Source organism: Polypterus senegalus, chromosome 6 (assembly GCF_016835505.1).
Source record: "Polypterus senegalus isolate Bchr_013 chromosome 6, ASM1683550v1, whole genome shotgun sequence".
NCBI lineage: Eukaryota > Metazoa > Chordata > Cladistia > Polypteriformes > Polypteridae > Polypterus > Polypterus senegalus.
In genome coordinates, this window is record NC_053159.1 from 69,806,283 (window position 1) to 69,828,711 (window position 22,429).

Sequence of the window (22,429 nt, forward strand, 5' to 3'; positions counted from 1 at the left end):
AGATTCAGGATTATAACCACTTCAGTTTATTGACTTCAAGTAATGAGAAATCAAGCAAACTGTCTGAAGAAGGGGCCTGAGTTGCCTCGAAAGCTTGCATATTATAATCTGTTCAGTTAGCCAATTAAAGGGCATTTTGCTTGATTTCTCATTGCATCCATAATGGCTAACACAGTACAACACCCTACTACTACTTGATTTAACGTAGGAATACTTCTTATACATGTAGATGTTATATCATAAGTTCATCTACCCTACAATCCTGTTAAATTACATTTTGTTGCCAATTAAATGTGTTTGTGCCCTCTGGCCTACTTCTGTTTAATACTAAATATAGTATAACATGTGATGACATAGCTGATACGGTGCTGCTGCTGCTGCTGCTGCCTCCTATCTCCAGGCACCAAGTTTGAACCTGGCTGGTCACCACATGTGGCGTTCTCATGCCCTTGTGATTTTTCTTCAGTCTCTCTCATCATGTGCTAAAGACAGCCAAGGTAAGTTAAATAGTAACGCCTTTTATGAGCTTGTATGTGTGCCTGTGCCCTCCATGATGGCCCAGCATCCTACCCAAAGTTTGTTCCTGCCTTGTACGTGATGCTGCCAAAGTTCTGGCCCTGCTACTTGGTAATAGAAAACTCCGATTTTATGATGTGAATGAGTGTTACGGCTGATGTATGTACTTTTAAATTATTATGCTTTTTATTTACAGTATGTATTTGTTTTGTGCAGAGTAAGGCCTCCTTTGCAGTTAGTTTGCCACAAATTATAACAAAACTGACCTTTTAAAATCTCTGCACTATATATTCACTTGTTCCGACTCTTGTATTCTTCCTTTCTGGCTGTTGGCTGCACTGACAGGTCTGGAATCTGATGGGTGGCTGACTCAGGGGATTGGTTTTGCACAATATCTAAAATAAAATAAATAATGCAGAAAGCTCCCTTGTACATTTTGGCAGGGATCTTGGCACAGGGGAAGGGGAAGGGGGAGGGGGAGGACATTTCAGGATGGCTAGCACAGCGACAATGAAAGTTTGCAGTGCATCGCCTTTATTTCATAATCCCACATCGCTTTTCTGGAAAACCTGAATAGCATTAGAAATCACTGACTCAATATTTGGATCTCATTTTCATGACAAAGCGATTGTCTCTTAATAAAACCCAGCAGGGTATAAAAAGCTTGGTGTACCAAATAGTACGGCAGTGCAACTCGATATAACTGAACCACCAACACAATGTCAAAGACTGGCAGGGTAAGTCCGAGACTCACTTTCCACATTTAAAAATCATACACTGGCGTAAAAAGAGGCTACTAAATTGGAGGAGAGAACACATCTACAGAAGTGATTTGTGTATGTTTAGGAAAAAGGAAGAAATGAAAAGAAAATGATTGCTGTTTTTGTGAAAGTGTCTGTCTCACTGCCTGTGACCTGTCTGTGGTGCTATGGGCTTTTACAGACATGAAACAGTGTGAAGGATATGGCTGGGTTAGGTGGAGTCACCAACCTTCCCCGGCATCGTGTGTGGGGCATTTCTATGCCCTGGGCCTTGTGTTAGCCACTCTGAAGTGGATAACTGACTGGAGAGAACCGCACTGGGGGGGTCTCTCCTAGCTTTAGCAGCTCTAAGACCCCATCTGCTAGCTGTCAAGTAGCTGCTCTGAGATGGCTATGCTTTAATATTTTAGGAAATTATGTTTAATGATGAATTTCTACAATGATGCAAAATTTAAAAAGCACCACTTTGAATTAAAAATAGAGGTGAACTTGTAAGTAGCTGGTGCTGTTTGCAGTGTGTATTTTTATGCATTTTATAATTTGACATAAACATATTAAAATGAAAGGATTTTAAAATCGCAACAAGAAGGTCAGAGTGGTGGCTCTGAGGCTAGGGACCTGCACTGGCAATCGGAAGGTTGCTGGTTCGAATCCTGTAAATGCCAAAAGGGACTTTGCTCTGTTGGGCCCTTGAGCAAGGCCCTTAACCTGCAATTGCTAAGCACTTTGAGTAGTGAGAAAAGCGCAATATAAATGCAAAGAATTATTATTATTAAGGTCTTTAATACAGCTAACATCTTTTAAAATTTACTTAAGTAAGTAACTTTAAACTGAACTCCTCTATGCCTGTTTACTAAAAGAACAATTATTTGGGGGAGTGGGGTTGGGATGGGGTGTGTGTGTGTGGATGCAGGCTGACTTTGTTCTGCAATCATGTGACAATTAAGCCTCGATACTTTTCAGAGCGGTTTTACTTGGGTGCTGATATAAAACAAAAACATCACAACTTTTTTTCGTCATGGCAGATGACAACACCCTTGGGCCTCAGGCTGGATTGCCATTCATATTCATTTTGCATCTTTTACCAGAGGTCATGTCTCTCTGTTCCTAAATTATTTTCACTGTTTAATAGTTTCTACTCAGAAATGTTTAAATCTGAGACATGATTGGCTCCCTGCAACACTTCCAGAACCCGCTGTATCCATCACAGGTATGCTGGAATTGCCTCTGACTCTGATAGCCCTGGATGCAAAGCAGTAAACACTGTTTGGTAATAATAAGGCAGCTTTATTAAAAAGCAAAATAGAAAACCAGCCCCATCCATTAAGTAGATTTATTCTTCCTGGGGGAATTTGTTTGAAGCAGGAAAGTACTTTTACAAACAGGAATGTTAATTTTGCAGCACACATTAATCATTTAGAATTAAGACCCCTAAAACTGCTAAACTTCAGAGTGCTTATAGTACTGGGGAGGAACAGGTTCTTAGATCTTTTGCTCTTGAGCCTTGGGAACCCAAATCTGCACCCTAATAGCAGCAAATGAAACTTGGGAGAACAGGTGGCGGCCACTTCATGATTTTCTTTCTAATTATTTTTTTGTATCCACTTTTTCCCATCACAGAGAGAGCCATAATTAAATTAAAAATCTAATTTAAGGTTTTACCATTTAATTCCTAAAATGTGTATTCACACTTACTTTTAGCATTTAAAGTGAGTAGACTGCAATGTACTTGTGTCTTAAGTTTGTTCTGTACCCAGTGGTGCCTCATTGTAAGCCCTGAAGGAAAGACAGATGATATTTTTGGATTCTTGTTTTAGAACTAATACTGGATATCCATTTCCAACTAAGTTTTTCTTGAGAACTTTAAAGCAATTATGCTTAATTCACTTATTCTGTTTTCTCTTTACCTTCAGATTGTGTTTTATGAAGATAAGAACTTTCAGGGTCGCCGGTATGAGTGCGACAGTGACTGCTCTGATTTCCACACTTACTTGAGTCGATCCAACTCAATCCGTGTGGAAAATGGCGTCTGGGTGGTATACGAGCGTCCCAACTTTGCCGGTTATCAGTACGTGCTGACCCGTGGAGAATACCCCGAGTACCAGCGCTGGATGGGGCTCAATGACAGATTAAGCTCCTGCAAGATGATTCACTTTGTAAGTAGTGGCTTCCTTTGTCTCCGGGTAAAGGCTGCAGCTCACTCCGTAATGTCATGATTAAGTTCTGAAAACCCAACAGATCTAAGGACTACTTATTAGGTTCTACCCTGCAAATGATTTTTTTGTTTTCATTTTCTCTTTACCACACAGCCTGCTGGTACTCAGCACAAGATCCAGCTGTACGACAAGGGGGACTTTAGTGGTCAGGTGTTTGAGACAGCAGATGACTGTCCATCAGTCCTGGAGCGGTTCAGAATTCGGGAAGTGCACTCCTGTAAGGTAGTGGATGGAGTATGGGTGTTCTATGAGCATCCAAACTACAGAGGGCGCCAATACCTGCTAGAGAAGGGGGAATACCGCAAGCCTGTGGACTGGGGTGCTGTGTGCCCAACGGTCCAGTCCTTCAGGCACATTACTGAGTGAACCCTTGTTAAAAACCATCATGAAGGTTAACTGAACAGCTGAAATAAAAATCCTTGGCAAGCATTCTCACTGTCTCTGGTAAATCTTTGTAGTGTGGTTTCTAAACATGGTGGAAAACATTACATCGAGAATGAGAAAAGGCAAACATCACTTTGTGACCAAGGCAGATATGCTTGTTGATCCATGAACATTCCAGTAAACTGTATTCAGAACTAGATGGATCATAAAAAGAATCATATTTCTGTAATATTAATCAGAAGAATGACCTCATTTCAACAATTCCATAGAATAATAAATGCTTTGAGCATTTTAGACAGTGGTGTAGCTTGTTCAAAACACCCGCTAAATATCAAGAAACAAACAAGCATTGGAAATTAATTTCAAGTGTTGTGTTTTATCCAGAAAATATTGCCACACTGCTTCTTAACTTTTTTTTAAAAAAAAAAAAAAAACAGTGGCACACCTTTTCTCGGTGACAAGTATCATAAAACTTCTACAAAGCTGAGAACATGTTAAAATTGATTGTTTTCTGTGCAGAACATTGAGACAGAAGTTGCACTGTACGTTCTGTCCTGTCACGCAAATGATTTAGGGTGTTTACACAGTAACATCAGCTTTTATTTTATCAAAGTCACTTTAGCTGCATTAACCAAAAAGAGCCATGCAGACTGTTCAATACACAATTTTTAATTATTAAAATAAAGTGCTGGGGGAGGCTCAGAGATCTTAGAGAAATTACACCGCAGATTTTAAGATAGCTGCCAAGAGTGAGACACATGTTGAAGCTGGTGGAGTGCTTGAAAGACACAGCCCTGCCTGTCCAGAGTCATATCGGTTGGTCCCTTGGACCCCCTGCACAGGCCCACGGAGGCAGCAGCAAGGATTAAACACTTGGGGTAAGTTGCCATCCGTGTCCAGACACTATTCTCAATTTTCTGAAGAAAAGGCGGACTTTACAGATTCAGATCATGGTGCACATCAGTCTTCTCTCTCTGCCAGGAAAGGCTGAATGATCACAGCCATTGAGACTCCTTAGCAGCCCATACTCCGGAGATGTTAAGCACTTGGCATAAAAGAACTATAGTGCACTGAGATGCAACACATCGCCACTCTCTTACACCATGTTTAGTGAGCAGAACCATGTCACAATTTGTCTTCCTTGCTTGTAAAACCTCATTTGTCAGTAACAGACAAGGAACGTACAAAACAAACAAAACGAAGGACACAAGACCACTGCCAACTTACAAATCTGCCACATAAAATGATGATTTCAAGTTTTCTGTCTCTAATTGCAATTGGTATGTGTTGTAGATATGTTAAAATAGACCACATTTGCTAATCCAAAAGAAAGCCTATTAACACGAGACATTGTACATCGTCTTTTGCCCAATTTTCATTTCAAATCAGAAAGGAGGGAGTTGTGACATCAGGAAAAGTAAGAGTAGGTCCAGTTTGCTTGGTGAAGATTATGATTGCATATACCCTGCCATGTTCAAGGTGGCCTACATGGCATTTTGATAGTGTCACACACGTGTGAGTAGGAGGCAGCTAAAGGGCCTGAGTAAGTGTAATGAAACATCTGACCGGGGGGTGGCAGAGTGCGCTGACTGTCTTTCTCAGTTCCCTACAGACCTTTCCAGGGAAATCCTGGAAGGTCCCGGCGCCTCAGAAGACGTCACTTCCGAAGCCGGCCCCTTTGCTGACATCACCTCCAAAGCCGGCTCCTTTGCTGACATCGCTTCCAAAGCCGGCCCCTTTGCTGACATCGCTTCCAAAGCCAGTCCCTTTGCTGACGTCACTTCTGGTTCCGGCCATTTCGATGACATCAGTTCCTCTCCAGGCCTTTAAAGCCTCCATCTTGGGCTACTATAGCCAGTTCTAGTTTGGACTCTGAAATGCACTTGAGATTTATGATACAACAAACCCTTTTGCAGCTGGGAAAACCAATATATGGGTGGCTGCCCCAAACCTTTATGATGTCTTTGGCGTATTTTTTATTACAACAGACGCTCAAATTGTTCTGCAAGTTTAGAAAAAATAAATTAATGCAAAATGACATTATGCATGGTAAATGAACTCCTTGTTAATAGTTTTAAGTAATTGCTGCCATTGCTAAAGGTAAGTTGACTATTCAGTTCTACTTTTTTGACATGTTTAGGTTTAGACATTTCTTAGGCTTGTTTTCCTGGTTTTGACACCACTCGTTTTCTTGACTTTCAATTCATCTTCTGACCCTTTTTATAACTTTACCCCAGTGGCTCCTTAAAGTTATGTGGTAAGTGAGATTAGGCCTTTATGAAAGTAACCTTATCTGAAACTGGTGAAATTGAGTTTTACATTATATTAACTAAGCACTGTTTTCAGTTTGTCAAATGGTGAGACAGAGGAAGTTCTAAACAAGTTGGAAAATGTACTCAGTAACATTAAAGTACTGAGTTAACCGATTTGAAAGTTGCAGCATTTCATTTTTTTTAGTTATTTCAGAGTCAGTTGTCACACTTCTTGAATATTTCTGCCACAGTGAGTAATATTCAAAAATGGAATTCAATTATAGAATAGGGTGGTCCAGATCTAATTATGCAGTTTTCATTGCGCTAAAACTCAAGTTTATTACATAGAAAATCACTTGAAAAATCTCGGACCATCCAGAAGTGTAAAAAAACTGACAACATGAAGAATCGTCTTCGTGCCGAACTGGAATCATCCCCGCATAAATCAAAGTCATCCAGATGATCTGGATCTGCATAATTAGATCTGGACCACCCTGAACATGTGACATTAGACCACATCAAACACATGTTAACATTGTAAAATATTGTTAAAAAAGCAACATACCCCAAGTAGGCTTGTGGAGGTGCAATAGCTTTCATGTAGTGCATTTACATTCACACTCACAACTTAGTTAAGGCAGAAACTTGGTTACTTAACAATTCACGCTTACATGTTCAAGGACATTTCTGGAGTTCTCCTTTGTCAAAAACACTATGATGTCATTAAATGGTGCAGAAACAAACAAACAAAAAAAAAAAAGTTAAATGTCATCATCGGCCACTATGAATCAGAAAAGAAACATGACTCCTGTGACAATTTTCTTGTATTTTACTCAACTTAATGCTTTATTTATAGGTTTCTACTACCAGATTGCATGCAGCAAATTCTTTTCTGTTTGGTTGTGTGAATGAGCCCTACAAAGGACTGGCATACTGGTATGTTTGCTTCTTACAACACAGGTATTTTTACTTCAGTAAGATAAAGTATTGCATTAGGTTACTCGACACTTTAAAAAATACTCTTGACAAATTAACGACATTACTTTTAACATGTTACCTTACTGCTCTTAAAATTGTGTTGCTGAGCTAAGTGCTGTACGTTTAGCTCATCAGTGTAAATTTAACTATTTCTGAAATTTTGAGTCAGATTATTTCAGCCAGGAGAAGGAAGAATGTGATCACCCCAACATTTTATGGACGCTTCTAACAGTGCAGACTACAAAATCCTTAATAGTAACTCTGTTAAATGTTTAAATGGATTATTCACAGAGAAAATCTATCTTTGTTAATCAGGTTTTTCAGAGGCCAATAACCCGATTTCTCTAACTGGAATATGTGCTTACATAGCAATTTAGAAATCGGGTTTCTGTGAATAATCCGGTTACTGAAGCGCAAGTAAACACACTAATAGGCAGCAGAGTCCAATTAAAGTGACGTCCAAATAGCACTAATTGATGTCCTGTTGTTGTGGAGGGTCTGTGACTAATTGTAGTTCAAATTTGTTAAGAGTAACATTTGAAAGCAGTACTTGGAGAATTACAAACTGTGTTGGAGACTTCAGGTAAAACTGTTGGCTCTTTCTGATCAGGATGGGGAACAGGTTTGGAGCTTTGCTGATAAGTGACAGTGCCAAAGAAATATTGAATCAATAGTCATGTTGTTTTAGTGTAGTATACCTGTAAATACTGAGTACACACTTGTTCACTCTAGGCTTAGCTAGCTATGCTTACAAAATTCCTTTATTCCTCCAATTAATTTTCCAGATAAGAGACTTTGTTCTTTTTTGACCTTTACAGTTTTTACCTCGAAATCAGCAGCACAAATAAGCAGGCGTAACATCCCTTATCACACAGTTGCAGTTTGCCATCAGGAAATCATGCAAAATAGCCAGGATAAAGTGACCGCTCTAAAGGTAAATTTGAAACAGTAAAACTAATCCATCATTGAAGCTGCACAGAATGTTTCTTAGGTTTAAGTTAAATGAGTTTACTTATGCATTTCAATTGAAGAGTTTGAAATTTAAAAAAATTGTACAGCACACTCTTCATGATATCAACAAAAATGTAACTTTATCAACAAATTTCTTTGAAGTGGGCTAAATTTTAACAAAATCGGTACACAGGGAGTCAAGCTGTTTGATGTAGCTGGACAGACACACATGGCAACCACAGTATGTGCCTTCTGCACTATATGCCAATGAAACAAAAAAACAGACCAGAGACAGCACTGTGCCCAAATCCTAGACTGACAGAAAAGGCATTATATTACAGACAGACTAGGGGGCTTTGCTTCCTGCTCGCCAAACCCTTTCCCCCTGCCAGTGCTACACACCATTGTGAAAAGGGGGTCTGAAGGAACCCCAAGGGGATGCGGCCACCCCTCCAAAACCCCTCTTAAATGGTGATACAATGGGAAACAAATACCGTGCTTTTTTTAACCTCCTCTTTGCTTGTTCAGCTACTGGCTTGCAGCTTCTGCCATACCGTGTGATCTGCACTTCGCTTGCCTACCCATATGTACAGCACCTTCTTGTCCCCCCGACATCCTCAAACACAATGCAATCTCTTTTCACTGAATAATATTTTCTGTTTGTTTGCGCTAATGCAATCTTTACTCATTTTTTTTGAGACTTTCAAATTTTCATACTTCCATTATCTCTAACCTGCTCTGCATGTGTATCATGGGGCTTGCTTCCAAAGGTTGTAAGTATGACGTGACTTGTCTGTCTCACGGGACGTAAAAGTGTCTCTCTGTCTCTGTTCAAAAGATCTCTCTTCCAAAGATCACTTTTTGTCGCAAGATTTTTTTTTTCTAATAGAGAGATAGGAAAGGTACAATACACAACAGATAGATATATATATAATAATACTTTATTTGTCCCCAGATGAAAAGCAAACTTTAAAAAGCTCAATAAAAATATTTTAACAAATGACAGCACCCCAAACACACACAAGACCTCCTGGCTTGGATAACATGCGAGCTGTTGCAGTCTGATAGCAGGCTTGTAGATGGCAGAGAGATGTGGTCATACCTGCCCGGTTGTGCCACAGATTTACATTTAAAGACATTAACGCTTGAATACAGCAGGTCAAGCTTTTTGTGTCCACAAATGGAACATGGAGATAGATGTTTGATTCAGAATGTGCAAAAAGAGTCACCACTGAACTGTTAGTAACAGAGTGGTGCATTTTCTGTTGCCGAGTTAATAAACATTAACAAAGATGATGTAACTTATCTTCCAAGGCAGTAAAGTGGATGAATTTGGTCAGTATCTCAATGTCTGGATTATACATTTTAGTTTTAATTATAATGCGCTCCTTTTTTTTTACCTTTGCTCATTTACATAAATCTCCAATGGCTCCCACCTTATCCACTCAATCTGATTGCATCATATGCATATGAAATAAGATGTTTAAGCCTCTGCAGTACCCAAAATGCCACAATACCAAAACTTCCTGAAACTCAACCATGAAATGTGACAGTTCGTTGTACTTAATCATCAAATATTCTTCATTATACAAAGGCAAACCAGCTTTGAAACCTGTCCACCATAGTTTTATCCTTGTTTCGGGAATTTACCCTTTCTACCCTTGGAGGAGCTGTTCCTCTGATAAGGTGTAGCACAGTGTAGAAGTGATCACTGTGTTACCAGCGGAGTGCGGGAATAGCTTACTTATCCCACCGTTAAGTTCTCAGAGTCTCTAACACTCTCAGATGTTGTAAACATAAGACAGCCTTCAGATTCTCTACACCCACCCAGTGACATCTCTCAAGTTTACAGCTCATCTGAAAGGAAGCTGAGATGGGCCAATGCTTGGGTCTACAATTTCAGCAACATATCTTCTGTTTAAATGTCTGTTAAAAAATGTATAGTAACAGGCCTATACTTAACTATACTTCCTTTATGTACATAGGCTTGATTTAAAGTTTTTTAAAAAAGCATAATTTATTTTTGCAGATAATAAAAATATTTTCAATGCTATGAAAACATTTCATCTACATGTATTCAATTCTGTTTAAAATACTAATAATAAGTAAAAACCAGTAAAGAGTCTTGAATGATGATTTGATATGCAGTCCTTTAGTTAAATTTCTCCATGCGCTGAATGAAGCCCAGTGTGCATGACATACCCGACTTAAGCAGGTCCTCCATTAATGGTGTTCAGAAGCATAAAAAAGATCATATTTTAAATGTATCAAAGTATACCATATTGGAAATATTTACCTAATGTTAACAGACTGGAACCCAATGCATGGTCAAACTTGTACACCTAAACATACATAATTTAACTTAAGGATGTGCTGAATTTTCTTTAATGTACCCACAAATCCACTTGATAAAACCAGGGTCTCTCATCAGCTGATGCTATTATCTAACATCACTCAAATTCAGCACCAGTGGCAACAAATTAAAGTATGTCCCAAAAGAGAAACAGTTCCCACCACCACCAATCACCAGGATCTCTTTTTCTTCCTCAAGGAGCAGCGAGCTGTGTGAGTGCATCATAACAGGCCATGGCACGGAACACTATGAGAAAAAAAATAAAAAGATAATAATGAAATGAGGAAATAATAAATTGTTTTCAAACAAACACATTCACTCCTGCCATTTACTGCCTCTTTATAATGTGAATAAAGAGCCAAGACCACTCATAGGAATCACCACAAGCTTTTTTTATAAGTGTAGCTTCCAGTAACTTTGTAAACCAATTTTAACCACATTATTCTACTCTATTATTTTGAAATAATCCAATATACCCAGTCTACATTGGCCAGTTATTTATGGTTGATCAGTCCCTTTTTTAACCTGTAAATACAGATACTTGCAGAGTGTGAATAAATTGGCTATGTAACAGCCTACATGAGTTCTTATATCTGAGTGGACGTGGCCCACTAGTGAAAGCTTAGAACCAAAATGGCCCAGAAATGGACTGGAGAAACTCGGGTGCAAAAATATTGGGATTGGCTTGTGAAAATGTGGCTATTAGCCTGGGAAATTTGAAAATTAAGCAAAAAAACTGAACATGAGAATAAAAGTCAGTTTAAAATCACTTTTCTTCTCAAGAACTGCCTGGAGATCTGAAATTTTGAACTATAAACGTTTTTTTTCCCCGTCTTCCTGTCAAGAACTGAAGATCTAAACTTTTGAATTAAGGTGTTTGTGTCAAGATCGGCTTAAAAGATTGAAACCTCCGCAGATTTGATCTAAGATTTAAATTGTAGAATTACTTAAGTATTATACTTGGAAAAAGTTAATAGACTATTTAATATAAAAAATAAACTTTCTAGATATTTTAAGTGTGAAACTTATAATACATGTAAGTAGAAATGTCAGTAAATGTGTTATTAGATATGAAAAGAAACCATGTTAAGTTTTACACCATACTGGAAGTGAAAGTCCAATAAGGGACAGATGTTAGCATGTTGGAGAATCTGAAAAACCTCTGATAAAAGCAGAATGAAATTTAACAAGAAAGATCTTGAAGACAGAGAGGAAGATCTGAATCTGTGTTATCGTTGCCAAACTTTTTTTAAATTATCACTTATTTTGCAATTAATAATTTATCTTTGTATTTTATTGTTGTGCTTTAATAAATGACAAACTTTTTCAATACTTTTTTAATACTAATTTGGTCTAGATTCTTACATTTTTCTGGTCTCAGAGGAGGGTCAACCTAGGGGTTTCACTGAAGAGCTAACCAGTGTTAAATACGTTAAATACACATGTATGAGAGAATGGCTTGCAAAAGGTAGCTGAAAACCTGCTAAAGTCTCAACATTAGGTGCTAGGACCAAAGATTTAGAACTGCAGCATGAACCTTAAAGGTTGTAAGGTCACCACTGCTTCCATTAACTCTCACCCCTTAGCCTGGAAAACAGAGACAGAAAATGTGGGTATCCCTCCAAGCTCTGATCCATTCACGACACTCATTAGAGGCCTTATTACTAGTGTCAATACAGCTGACCACACCTAGAGGTCACCACTTTACCATAAATAATAACCAGATGAACTTAAACAATAAAAAAAGACAAATCATATTATAAATACATCATATAACAAACACATACACTTTCAAACATGTCTGAAACCAAGTCCTTAATCCCTGTCCCTTATTGCTATTTTAATTTTAAAAATATAAGAAAACTATAAAATGCCCCATCTCCTCTCTAGAGTATACTCAAGAACATCTCATTGTCTTGTAAATCCTTTTGTAAAGAATTTTTCCCCTTCCTTTCCATCAATACTGGCAGAGACGGCATGCAGTCTTCAGATGACAGGCAGAACAACACCGACTCAAAAAGGCACAGATACAGTCCTTTCCTTTTTTTCACCATACTGAAGACACCTTCAGATATCAAACCCCAAGATTCTTTTTTCCTTTTCATTTTATTGCTCAAAACACCTTGTTACTTTGATTGGTAATTTATCAATTCACAAATCCCTTCACATATTGCAGGATTCCATAAATCAAGGCAGACCCCTACAAGCAGAATATATGGCAGCTCAGTAGTATGAGGTAATACACTATAGTAAAAATGAAACAATGGTCCTGTAACTCCAAGCCCTGTAGTGCAGTAAGTTACTGCTATGTTAGATGGACGACTGCTGAGCTGGCATCCCTTTAAACACCCGGGGATGGATTCAGATGTGGTTTCTCTCAAATATACAGCTCAGTGTTTAATCCAATCCGTGAACCCTTACCGAAATGTTACTTTTTTAAGAAACTAAAGCTCAGAATTGCATTTTTGTTTTTTGAAGGACTTACGGTGTTAATAGTGTATTCTCTGCATTGTCCTGAAGTCAGATCAATCACTGCTACACCTGGAACCCCTACGGCTTCAATCCAGATTCCTCCAACAAGATAAAGCTGATCACCAAATACATGTGCTGTATGGGAGTACCTGGAATAAAAAAAGGAATAGGAGTAATTTAACAAAAAAAAAAAAAAAACCCAAAATCTTATGTGTCTAGTCATCATAGGATCAATTGACATCACATAATGCTACATTCTGAAACCGACTTTGTCCAATTAAGGGGAATCAGAGACCGGAGTCTCAGACACAAAGTGGGAATCGGGTATGGACACAGCGCCAGTCCATCACAGGGGAGAATCATTTAATCAAACTCTACTGCAATGCATTTTTAACAATGGGTAGTAATAAAGGACAAACTGATTGTCAAAATTTTGTTCTGTTTTCATACTATATGGCATCTACCATCAGTTCATTTCAATAACAGAAAATGTGGATAGGGTACAGAAACCAATTGATTAGAAGATTCCAGTCATTCATGGGGCGCACACCCACCCTTCTAACTGGTAACTTTAAATTGGCTTGCTTTAAGTATTATGTACCTTTTTTGGGAGAAGAAACCACAGTATCCAAAGAAAATTACACATGAAGAAAATGGAGATTAAACTGTCTTCAAAAAGGAGGCACATTTTATTTCAGACTATAGCGGATGTAACATATTGCTGAGCACTAAATACACTTCTCCCTCTGAAGGGAAACTTGGGTGCATTTACATAATTGAAGATGCTCACCTTCCCTGGTGGATCTATCTATCTAACCTCTCTCTCATTTCTCCTAGGGCACGAAGTAGAAAATGGCCGTTGAAATCGTAATTGAGGAACTCCAAGCACTTGATGAAAAGATTCAGAAACTCCTGTCCCGACGGAAATACCTGAGAAATCTGAAGGCCCGGCTGTTGGATAAACCGTCCTTGCCATCTGGAACCGGCGAAACATCAACCAGCAGCCGACCTCACCCCCGCCTCAGGAGCGACGCCGCTGCTGACCTCGGTGGATTTCAGCTATGCAGGCGGGGGTTCAAGGCCAGAGCACCTCCATCGGCACAGGCGAGCATTTTATCTCAGAACCGGTTTGACCCTCTCCGCGTCCCCATTTCGCCTTCAGCACCTGGTGATGTATTAGTGGTAGGTGATTCCATCGTTAGAAACCTTAATGTTGCATGCCCTAATGCAAAATCGTTTGTTTCTTGTTTTCCGGTGCTCGTGTCCGAGATGTAATGAAACGTGCGCCAGCAGTCTACGAGAAACACAAGGAGAGGGCAGTTGGATCAATCGTCTTGCATGCCGGCGTAAACGATATAAGGCACCGACAATCAGAAATCCTGAAGGCTGACTTCGCAGCTTTGATTAGAGACACGAAGGAGAGGACCCCATCGGCAAAGATCTTCGCTTCGGGTCCACTACCTCTCGCCAGACGATCCAACGAGTACTACAGTCGTCTGCTAGGGTTGAACAACTGGCTACAGGGTTTCTGCAAGAAGAAGGATGTCGGTTTCATCAACAATTGGAATCTCTTTTTGGAAAGGCCGCTCTCTTCAAGCGTGATGGCCTGCATCCAACAGTTTCGCGCCGGTCCTCTCCAAAACATATCAAGGTAATTCGTTTTTCTTGACTATCTATCTCTGCTCTTAACCCCTTCCGAAATAATACTGCTGTGCCAGGACATGATGAATGTTTAATAGAGTCTTCCGTTAAAGTTCACACCATTAATACTGTAATAAGCAATCTCAATGCACGTAGAAAACCTAGGAAATACGGCATAAACTCCAATAATCTAATTAAAATCACTATTTTAGAGGAACAATGTATTAAAACTATAAAACAGATCACAGATTAAACAAAAATATACACAGAGCGCGCTAATAATAATAATTTAGTTCCTATTCCAAATAACAATAACGCACATAGTACTCATCTCTGCACCTCCAAACATTAAATATGGCACTATTAAATGTCAGAGCTTTAACTAACAAAACGTTTTTATCAACGATCTTATTAGTGATAAAAAATAGATCTTATTGCACTAAATGAAACATGGCTGAATTCAGATGCGCGCAGTTTTAATCGAATCTGCGCCCGATTACAGTTTTACTCATGCAAACCGCCAGGGAAAAAGGGGGGGCGGATTGGCTAACATTTACTCGAGCCGATTAAAATGTAAAGATGTCAGTTTTGGTAAGTTCAAGTCCTTTGAGTATCTCGCCGTTGTTATTCATGGAGATTCTCAAGTTCTAGTACTATCCGTGTATAGACCTCCTAAATATAACGCCGCTTTTTGAGGAATTCTCTGACTTAATGTCAATTTTAATTACTAACTATGACACACTCCTAATAGTTGGCGACTTTAATTTTCATATAGATAATCAGTGTGATCTAAAAGTAAAAGAATTTATGAACCTCCTGGATTCTTTTGATATGAGACAACTCATAAATCAGCCTACACATAAAGCAGGTCATACATTAGACTTAGTGATTACTAAAGGACTGAAAGTTGATATAAAACAGATCATTGATATTGGTCTATCAGACCATTTTCTTCTACTTTTTAATATAGAAATAATGATAAAAAACACTCATGAGAAGCATATTGTTAAAAACGCTTCTTTGATTCGCAGCAGCTTTAAAACTTACAAACATTTTAAGCAATCAGTCCGTTTATAGTGCCAGCTATAATAGCGAGGACAATGTAAATAGTAAGGTGGAAAGATTTAATTCTAAAGTGAGAGCTGCTGTTGACATAGTTGCACCTGAAAAGACAGTGAAAAAATCTTCTAGCATTGTATACCATGGAAGACCCAAAGAGTGTCTGATTTAAAGAGAACATGCCGTAGAGCTGAGCGCCAATGGAGGAAGACTAAACTTACTATCCACCACGAAATATTAAAAGTCAAAATAACAGAATACAATAACACTGTCCGTCTTGAGAGACGCTGCTATTTCTCCAAGATTATAAATAACAATGCTAGTAATCCTAGAGTCTTATTTTCAACAATTGATCACCTACTAAACCCAGGTAGCTCAAAGGAATGCCTCCTAAGTGCTTCCAGTGAAACCTGTGAGGCTGTCGCTGTATTTTCAATCAAAAATTAATGATATTAGAAATAACATAGTATATCTCCCCAACACTAAGGATCCCCTAAACCCCAACATCCTGTTATAAACAAATTAAACTCTTTCACTAGGATAGATTTACCTGATTTACAAAAATAATATCTCAATTAAAACCTCCACCTGCCCTTGACCCGATACCAACAAGGTTTTTCAAAGAAGTATCAGGCGTGCTAATTGATAATGTTCTTGACATAGTAAATTCGTCACTAGATACTGGGGTCTTCCCAGACTGTCTTAAGACTGCTGTAGTTAAACCCCTACTTAAGAAACATAATCTTGACCCTCGCTCTTGAAAATTTTAGACCCATCTCTAACCTGCCTTCTTAAGTAAAGTTCTAGAGAAGGCAGTCATTATGCAGTTAAATGACCACCTAAATAAACATGCTATTCTTGATAAATTTCAGTCAGGTTTTAGAACAAATCACAGCACAGAAACTGCACTCGTTAAAGTAGTAAATGACTTGGGTAAATGCAGACAGAGGCCATTTATCTGTTCTCATCCTCTTAGATCTGAGTGCTGCATTTGACACCATTGATCACAACATTCTTAGAAATCGCCTTAGTCAATGGGTGGGCCTCTCTGGCAGTGTCTTAAATTGGTTTGAATCCTACCTGACAGGGAGAAAATATTTTGTTAGTTGTGGGAATTACAACTCAAGACACATGATATCCAATATGGTGTTCCACAAGGCTCTATCCTGGGTCCGCTGTTATTCTCAATCTACATGCTTCCGTTAGGTCAGATTATCTCAGGGCACAACGTGAGCTACCACAGCTATGCTGATGACACACAGCTGTACTTATCAATAGCACCTGATGACCCTGATTCTATTGATTCACTAACACAATGTCTGACTAGTATCTCAGAATGGATGAATAGTAATTTTCTCAAGTTAAATAAAGAGAAAACTGAAATTTTAGTGATCAGCAATAATGGATACAATGAGGCTATTAGAAATAAACTGGATACATTAGGATTAAAAGTCAAGACGGAGGTAAAAAGCTTAGGGGTGATTGTTGACTGTAATCTGAATTTTAAATCACATATTAATCAGATCATTAGGACAGCATTTTTTCACTTAAGAAACATAAGTAAAGTTAGACCTCTTATATCACTGAAAGATGCTGAGAAATTAGTTCACGCTTGTTTTCAGTCGACTAGATTACTGTAACGCACTCCTCTCAGGACTACCCAAAAAGATATAAATCGCTTGCAACTAGTGCAGAATGCAGCTGCTAGAATCCTAACTAGGAAAAGAAAATCAGAACACATCACTCCAGTTTTGATGTCACTACACTGGTTACCTGTGTCATTCAGAATTGACTTTAAAATTCTGCTTATGGTTTATAAAGCCTTAAATAATCTCGCCCCATCTTATATATCGGAATGTCTGACACCTTATATTCCAAATCGTAACCTCAGATCCTCAAATGAGTGTCTCCTTAGAATTCCAAGAACAAAACTTAAAAGAAGTGGTGAGGCGGCCTTCTGCTGTTATGCACCTAAAATCTGGAATAGCCTGCCAATAGGAATTCGCCAGGCTGATACAGTAGAGCACTTTAAAACACTGCTGAAAACACATTACTTTAACATGGCCTTTTTATAACTTCATTTTAATCGTAATTTAACTTAATCCTGATACTCTGTATGTTCAATTCATCATAACAACTATTCATGGTGGCTCTAAAATCGTACTGACCCCTACTCTCTTTCTGTTTCTTTTTCCGTTTCTTTGTGGTGGTGGCCTGCGCCACCTCCACCTACTCAAAGCTTCATGATGCTCCAACAATGATGGACGGATTAAAAGGAAGAAGTCTACGTGACCATCATCATCATCAAGCCCTTCCGTGAGAACCCTAAATCCAAAGAGGACTGTTTCATTTATGTTAGGTAGAATGCCCAGAGGGGACTGGGCGGTCTCATGGTCTGGAATCCCTACAGATTTTATTTTTCTCCAGCCGCCTGGAGTTTTTGTTTTTCTGTCCCCCCTGGCCATTGAACCTTACTCTTATTCGATGTTAATGTTGATTTATTTTTTTTATAATTATGTCTTTCATTTTTCTATTCTTTAATATGTAAAGCACTTTGAGCTACTGTTTGTATGAAAATGTGCTATATAAATAAATGTTGTTGTTGATTAAATAATGAACGAAAAATACAACACAACCAAAATCACCGGCTGAGGGACTGGTGACCAGTCTACAGATGGCAGTGCACCAGCAGGGCGACAAATAAAAAAGAAGGGCTAAGATTCTTGTCTTCTAATGGATCTTATATTTTTGTTCTTTTATAGCAGCTCTCTTGCAAAGGTATTTCTGTTTCCATTAAATTTTAAAACAGTTAATGTATTGATTAAAATAAATTTTAGTTTATGAAATGGTTGAAATAAATTAGTTAATTTTATCTATACACTAACTTTCCTGTATCATATATGACATTCATAATCCTGTTGATATTCTTTTAAGGACCTGTATGCCCTGTGTATGTGTAGGATGCTGCAATATGCTGCTGTAAGAATGTAACAGTTTGTGTACAGTATAGTAAAGAGTGATTGAGGTCTGCAAGTCCATAATATTCTACTTACCTGGCAATAAATGAGGCTTCAAGTTGTAATTCCTGCCACTCAAACCCACACTGAACTGGTTTTAGCAAAACCACAGAACTCAGAGGGTTGTGTTCCCTTCCAGCACCTCCTGCTATAACCAGCCCTTCAGCATAGGGGCAGGCAGAGTGGGAGTGACGGCCTTCTGGTGCAGGGCCTCGTACAGGGATCTTAAAAAGAGTATCACAGAAATAAACATTAGACGCGCACACACAGATACTCAAGTAATGGTCAAGCAGTGAGTAACCCCAAGTTTATGTTTGGGTAGCCCAAGTTAACAGTATTACACACTGAAAATACAATAAAAAGTACATATGAAGTGCTGGTAAGCAAGTAAAAGTTAATGTAATGCACACTGAAAAAAATCCTATGCATCACCGATTACATTTACCTTTATTTTTTCATCAGAAAGATTCTAAAATATTTTTAAGTGTTAGTTAAACTAATATACTAATGTGCAATATTCTTCAATATGACACAGTATGGTTCATTTTCCAGTTTGCATTTTAAGCCAGATTTAAAAACAGGGATTTTTGGAGTAAATCAGAACTTAAGTCCATTTGACATTTATGACCTGCTCATGAATATCACAAATAGTAGGAAAGAAAAGGCACAGCCTTTGACAGAGCCCTATTTGCACCACAACAGCATCTGACTTAGTTCCAAGGTTGTGCACATAATTTCACAACTGCAGCCTTGGAAATCCATACACTTCCATGCATCTTCTACATAATTCTCCTATAATCAATCAGTCAGATATTCATACTAGATTTATACAGTATTTATACCAAGTACTTTACAGTTAACTGAAGACAGAAAGGATTATAGCTGGTATGAAATGTAAATTTATCGTAAATTATTCCGAGTTATTTTTGACAGCGATCTTACTCGATAGTTCAACCATAAACAATGAATATGGAAATTCTACAGACCCTCCCTGAAACTTCAGCTTTTCTTGATATAAAGCCTGAAATAAGGTCAAGTCATGTTTAGCCTATTTATCCCTTGACAAGATTTTAAAACTAACAGTGTTTTAGTGAAAAGGGTAAGTTTTACAACAGAGAATAAAAGGAAAAAGCCTTTTGACTATACAGCACTCTGGTCCCCATATACTTCCACTAATTCTTTTTTTATAAAATTTTGAATCCACTGCAACAATACAAGTTTAAAATGTAAGATTTGAGCCAAACCTAAACAGAGAATGCTTTACTTTACATGTAACTATATAATTTATTCATGGTACTTGCACTCTCCGATGTTATGGCTTAACTGGTAAGCTATTATTACATTTTTTCTGCACAATTGTTAATTTCTTTACTAAAATCCTCCTGAATTACAAACATACCTTACCTTGTCCCACGTGTTGCTCTCCAGCTCAAGAAAGTGCCAGTCTGATAACGCTTTGTGCACGACAGAGATTCCACCAAAAACAAATAAGTAGATCTTTCCTGGAAAAAATAAAGAAGGTGTCAAAGCACGTTCAAGACAAAGCGCCTCACACTGCAGCAGTACTAATATATTCCTAACATTTGGACATATGAAGATTTGATCTTCACCTACACAGTGTCTACAGATAAAGGTGATATAACAAACATCAGGCCACATTTATATTTTGTCATCCATTGTATATTTTATACAAACATACGTGGAAAATAAGTCCACCACTACATTTAGCACTACCTCAAATAACCTAAAATAAGAATCAGGTGCGCCAAATCAGGCACAAATGCTTAAAAACCATCATTAGAAAGGATCTTGGAGGAATTGCACATTATTTAAACCTCAGACATTTAATTTGGTTTGCTCTTTTTTTGTTAAAGTGTGTCTTATCACCAAGCCTAGATCAAAAGAGGCCTTCCGAAATAACTGAGTCTGGGAAGGGATTTAAAAAGTTCTCCAAACAATTGGAAATCAACTATTCCATTGTCCAGAAAACAGAAGATTGCAAACAACTGCCTACTTGTCCAGACCAGGCTACCCTAGCAAGTTCAGCCCAAGAGCAGAGTGCAACATACTGAAAAAAGTCTCTAAGAAATCCAGAATTTCATCACTAGATCTACAGGTAGCTCCTTCCATTGTTGGTGTCAAAGTGCACGAGTCTACCTTTTGAAAAAGGCAACACAATTGGGAGATGTGTCAGAGGGAAACCTTTGATATCCAGAAAGAACATCAGGGCAAGATTAAAGTTTACTCAGAGACCAGGAATTCTGGAACAATGTGCTCTGAACAGACAAGGCAAAAATAGCCTTATTTGACTAAAGTACCAGAAGAGATGCTTTTCAAAAACCAAAGACAGCATTTGTCTAGAACCAACTGTAAAGCACAGTGGTAGAAATGTTATAGTTTGGAGCTGCTCACCATCACCATTATTTGTTTATTGTACCCAAGGGTGCTTGAGGATAATGCGAGACCTTCTGCCAGAAGATTGAAGCTCCACCAAAAGTGGACCTTGCAACATGACAATGACCCTAAACATAGCAGTATTTCCACCAAGGAATGGTTGAAAAGAAAAAAAAAAACTGCGAGGGTTCTGAAACAGCGAAGGTAAAGGTACAGTAGGATCTGAATCCCACTGAGATGTGAGGGAATTTCTAGCAGGCTGTGCACACAAGAAACCCCTCAAACATGGCACAGCTGAAAGATGGAGTGGGGGGAAAAATTTTCCCAATTGATGTCACAGAGAATTAGATAGTTATAGGAAATGCCTGCTTGAGGTTGTTTTTGCCCAAGGAGGAATTTACCAGCAATGAGTCAAGGGAGTACTGTAGCCTACTTAGTTTTTCCACAGAAAGAAAAAGCATGTGTTAAATTTTTTATAATGAATAAATAATTGCAAAGTCAAGGTTTCATTGTTTTTTCTTTCAAATAAATTATATTTATCTAAAGATAGTATTGAAATGAAAATCAAACCTTGATATGTCCATATATAAGATTATTTTACACATGACTGTAGGTGCCATTTTTATTAGATTTCATTAATGTTAGTTATACTTATAAAACAAATCCCAAATGATAACTCATTACAAAGGCAAATTAGATTTAAAAGTATCAGGTCAACCATATATAAAAGTGAAACAAATAGAACAGAAAATATTAAAGATACATTCAAAATTAAAATACAGTTTCAAAATAAGACGAGACATACTGGAGCAAATTGTAGTTTTACGCCATATTCACACTATTGTATTTCACCAAGCAAATCAAGATTTCTCAGTAGATGATATGCACCTTCATTTTTTATCAGGGCTATGGAGTCGGTAGATAAATCCTTCAACTCAGACTCCTTAGTTTCTGGTACTTCCGACTCCAACTCCTCTCTATTTAATATGCTAATGTATTTTCCATGTTGATTGAAGGAAAGCGACATACACAACATTTAGCTACAGAACTACTGGCTAGGAAGCCGACTCTCTACCGTATTGGCCTGTTTAAACAAAAGACAAGAACCCCTGAACGCACATCAGGCCATACCACACACTTGCACCATTATACTTGTTTACACTCAAATGAACTTGTTAAACAAATTATATTTGAAATAAAATGAAAACACTTTTTGTAATGTACCATAATCCAGATTACAATATGTGAATGTCATGTTGTATAATAGCTCATCTGAACTTCACACTAGTAGTAACACAACTATGCACTGGGCTTTATTCTTACATCAGATAAGTGCTTAATTATGACTATTGTTTGTGAAATGGGACATTTGAACTTGCTGTAGATTTTTTTTTCATTACTATTTAAATTAGGAGTCAGAACATTTTTGCCGCAT

General features: G+C 38.0%; 2 protein-coding genes across 3 annotated transcripts in view; one reads left to right on the forward strand and one right to left on the reverse strand.

Annotated features, from left to right (window-relative positions):
- Positions 1-538: 538 nt before the first annotated feature.
- Positions 539-3,922, forward strand: LOC120531149 (gamma-crystallin S). Of its 2 annotated transcripts, none has more exons than XM_039756298.1 (3): positions 539-627; positions 3,191-3,433; positions 3,587-3,922. In XM_039756298.1, the coding sequence occupies exons 1-3, from the start codon at positions 598-600 to the stop codon at positions 3,857-3,859; spliced, it is 546 nt and encodes a 181-aa protein (XP_039612232.1). In that variant the 5' UTR covers positions 539-597; the 3' UTR covers positions 3,860-3,922. The 2 variants fall into 2 exon arrangements, with proteins under 2 accessions (XP_039612232.1, XP_039612233.1); XM_039756299.1 differs by lacking the exon at positions 539-627 and adding an exon at positions 1,236-1,253.
- Positions 3,923-9,010: 5,088 nt separating this feature from the next.
- Positions 9,011-22,429, reverse strand: part of lcmt2 (leucine carboxyl methyltransferase 2) — a 54,737-nt gene continuing 41,318 nt past the window's right edge. The window contains exons 11-14 of the mRNA XM_039756300.1: positions 20,005-20,102; positions 18,637-18,824; positions 12,897-13,032; positions 9,011-10,657 (exon numbers count right to left, since the gene is read on the reverse strand). Of these exons, the coding sequence (XP_039612234.1) occupies positions 10,499-10,657; positions 12,897-13,032; positions 18,637-18,824; positions 20,005-20,102 (581 nt within the window). The 3' untranslated portion in view covers positions 9,011-10,498. The remainder of the gene's footprint in view (positions 10,658-12,896; positions 13,033-18,636; positions 18,825-20,004; positions 20,103-22,429) is intronic.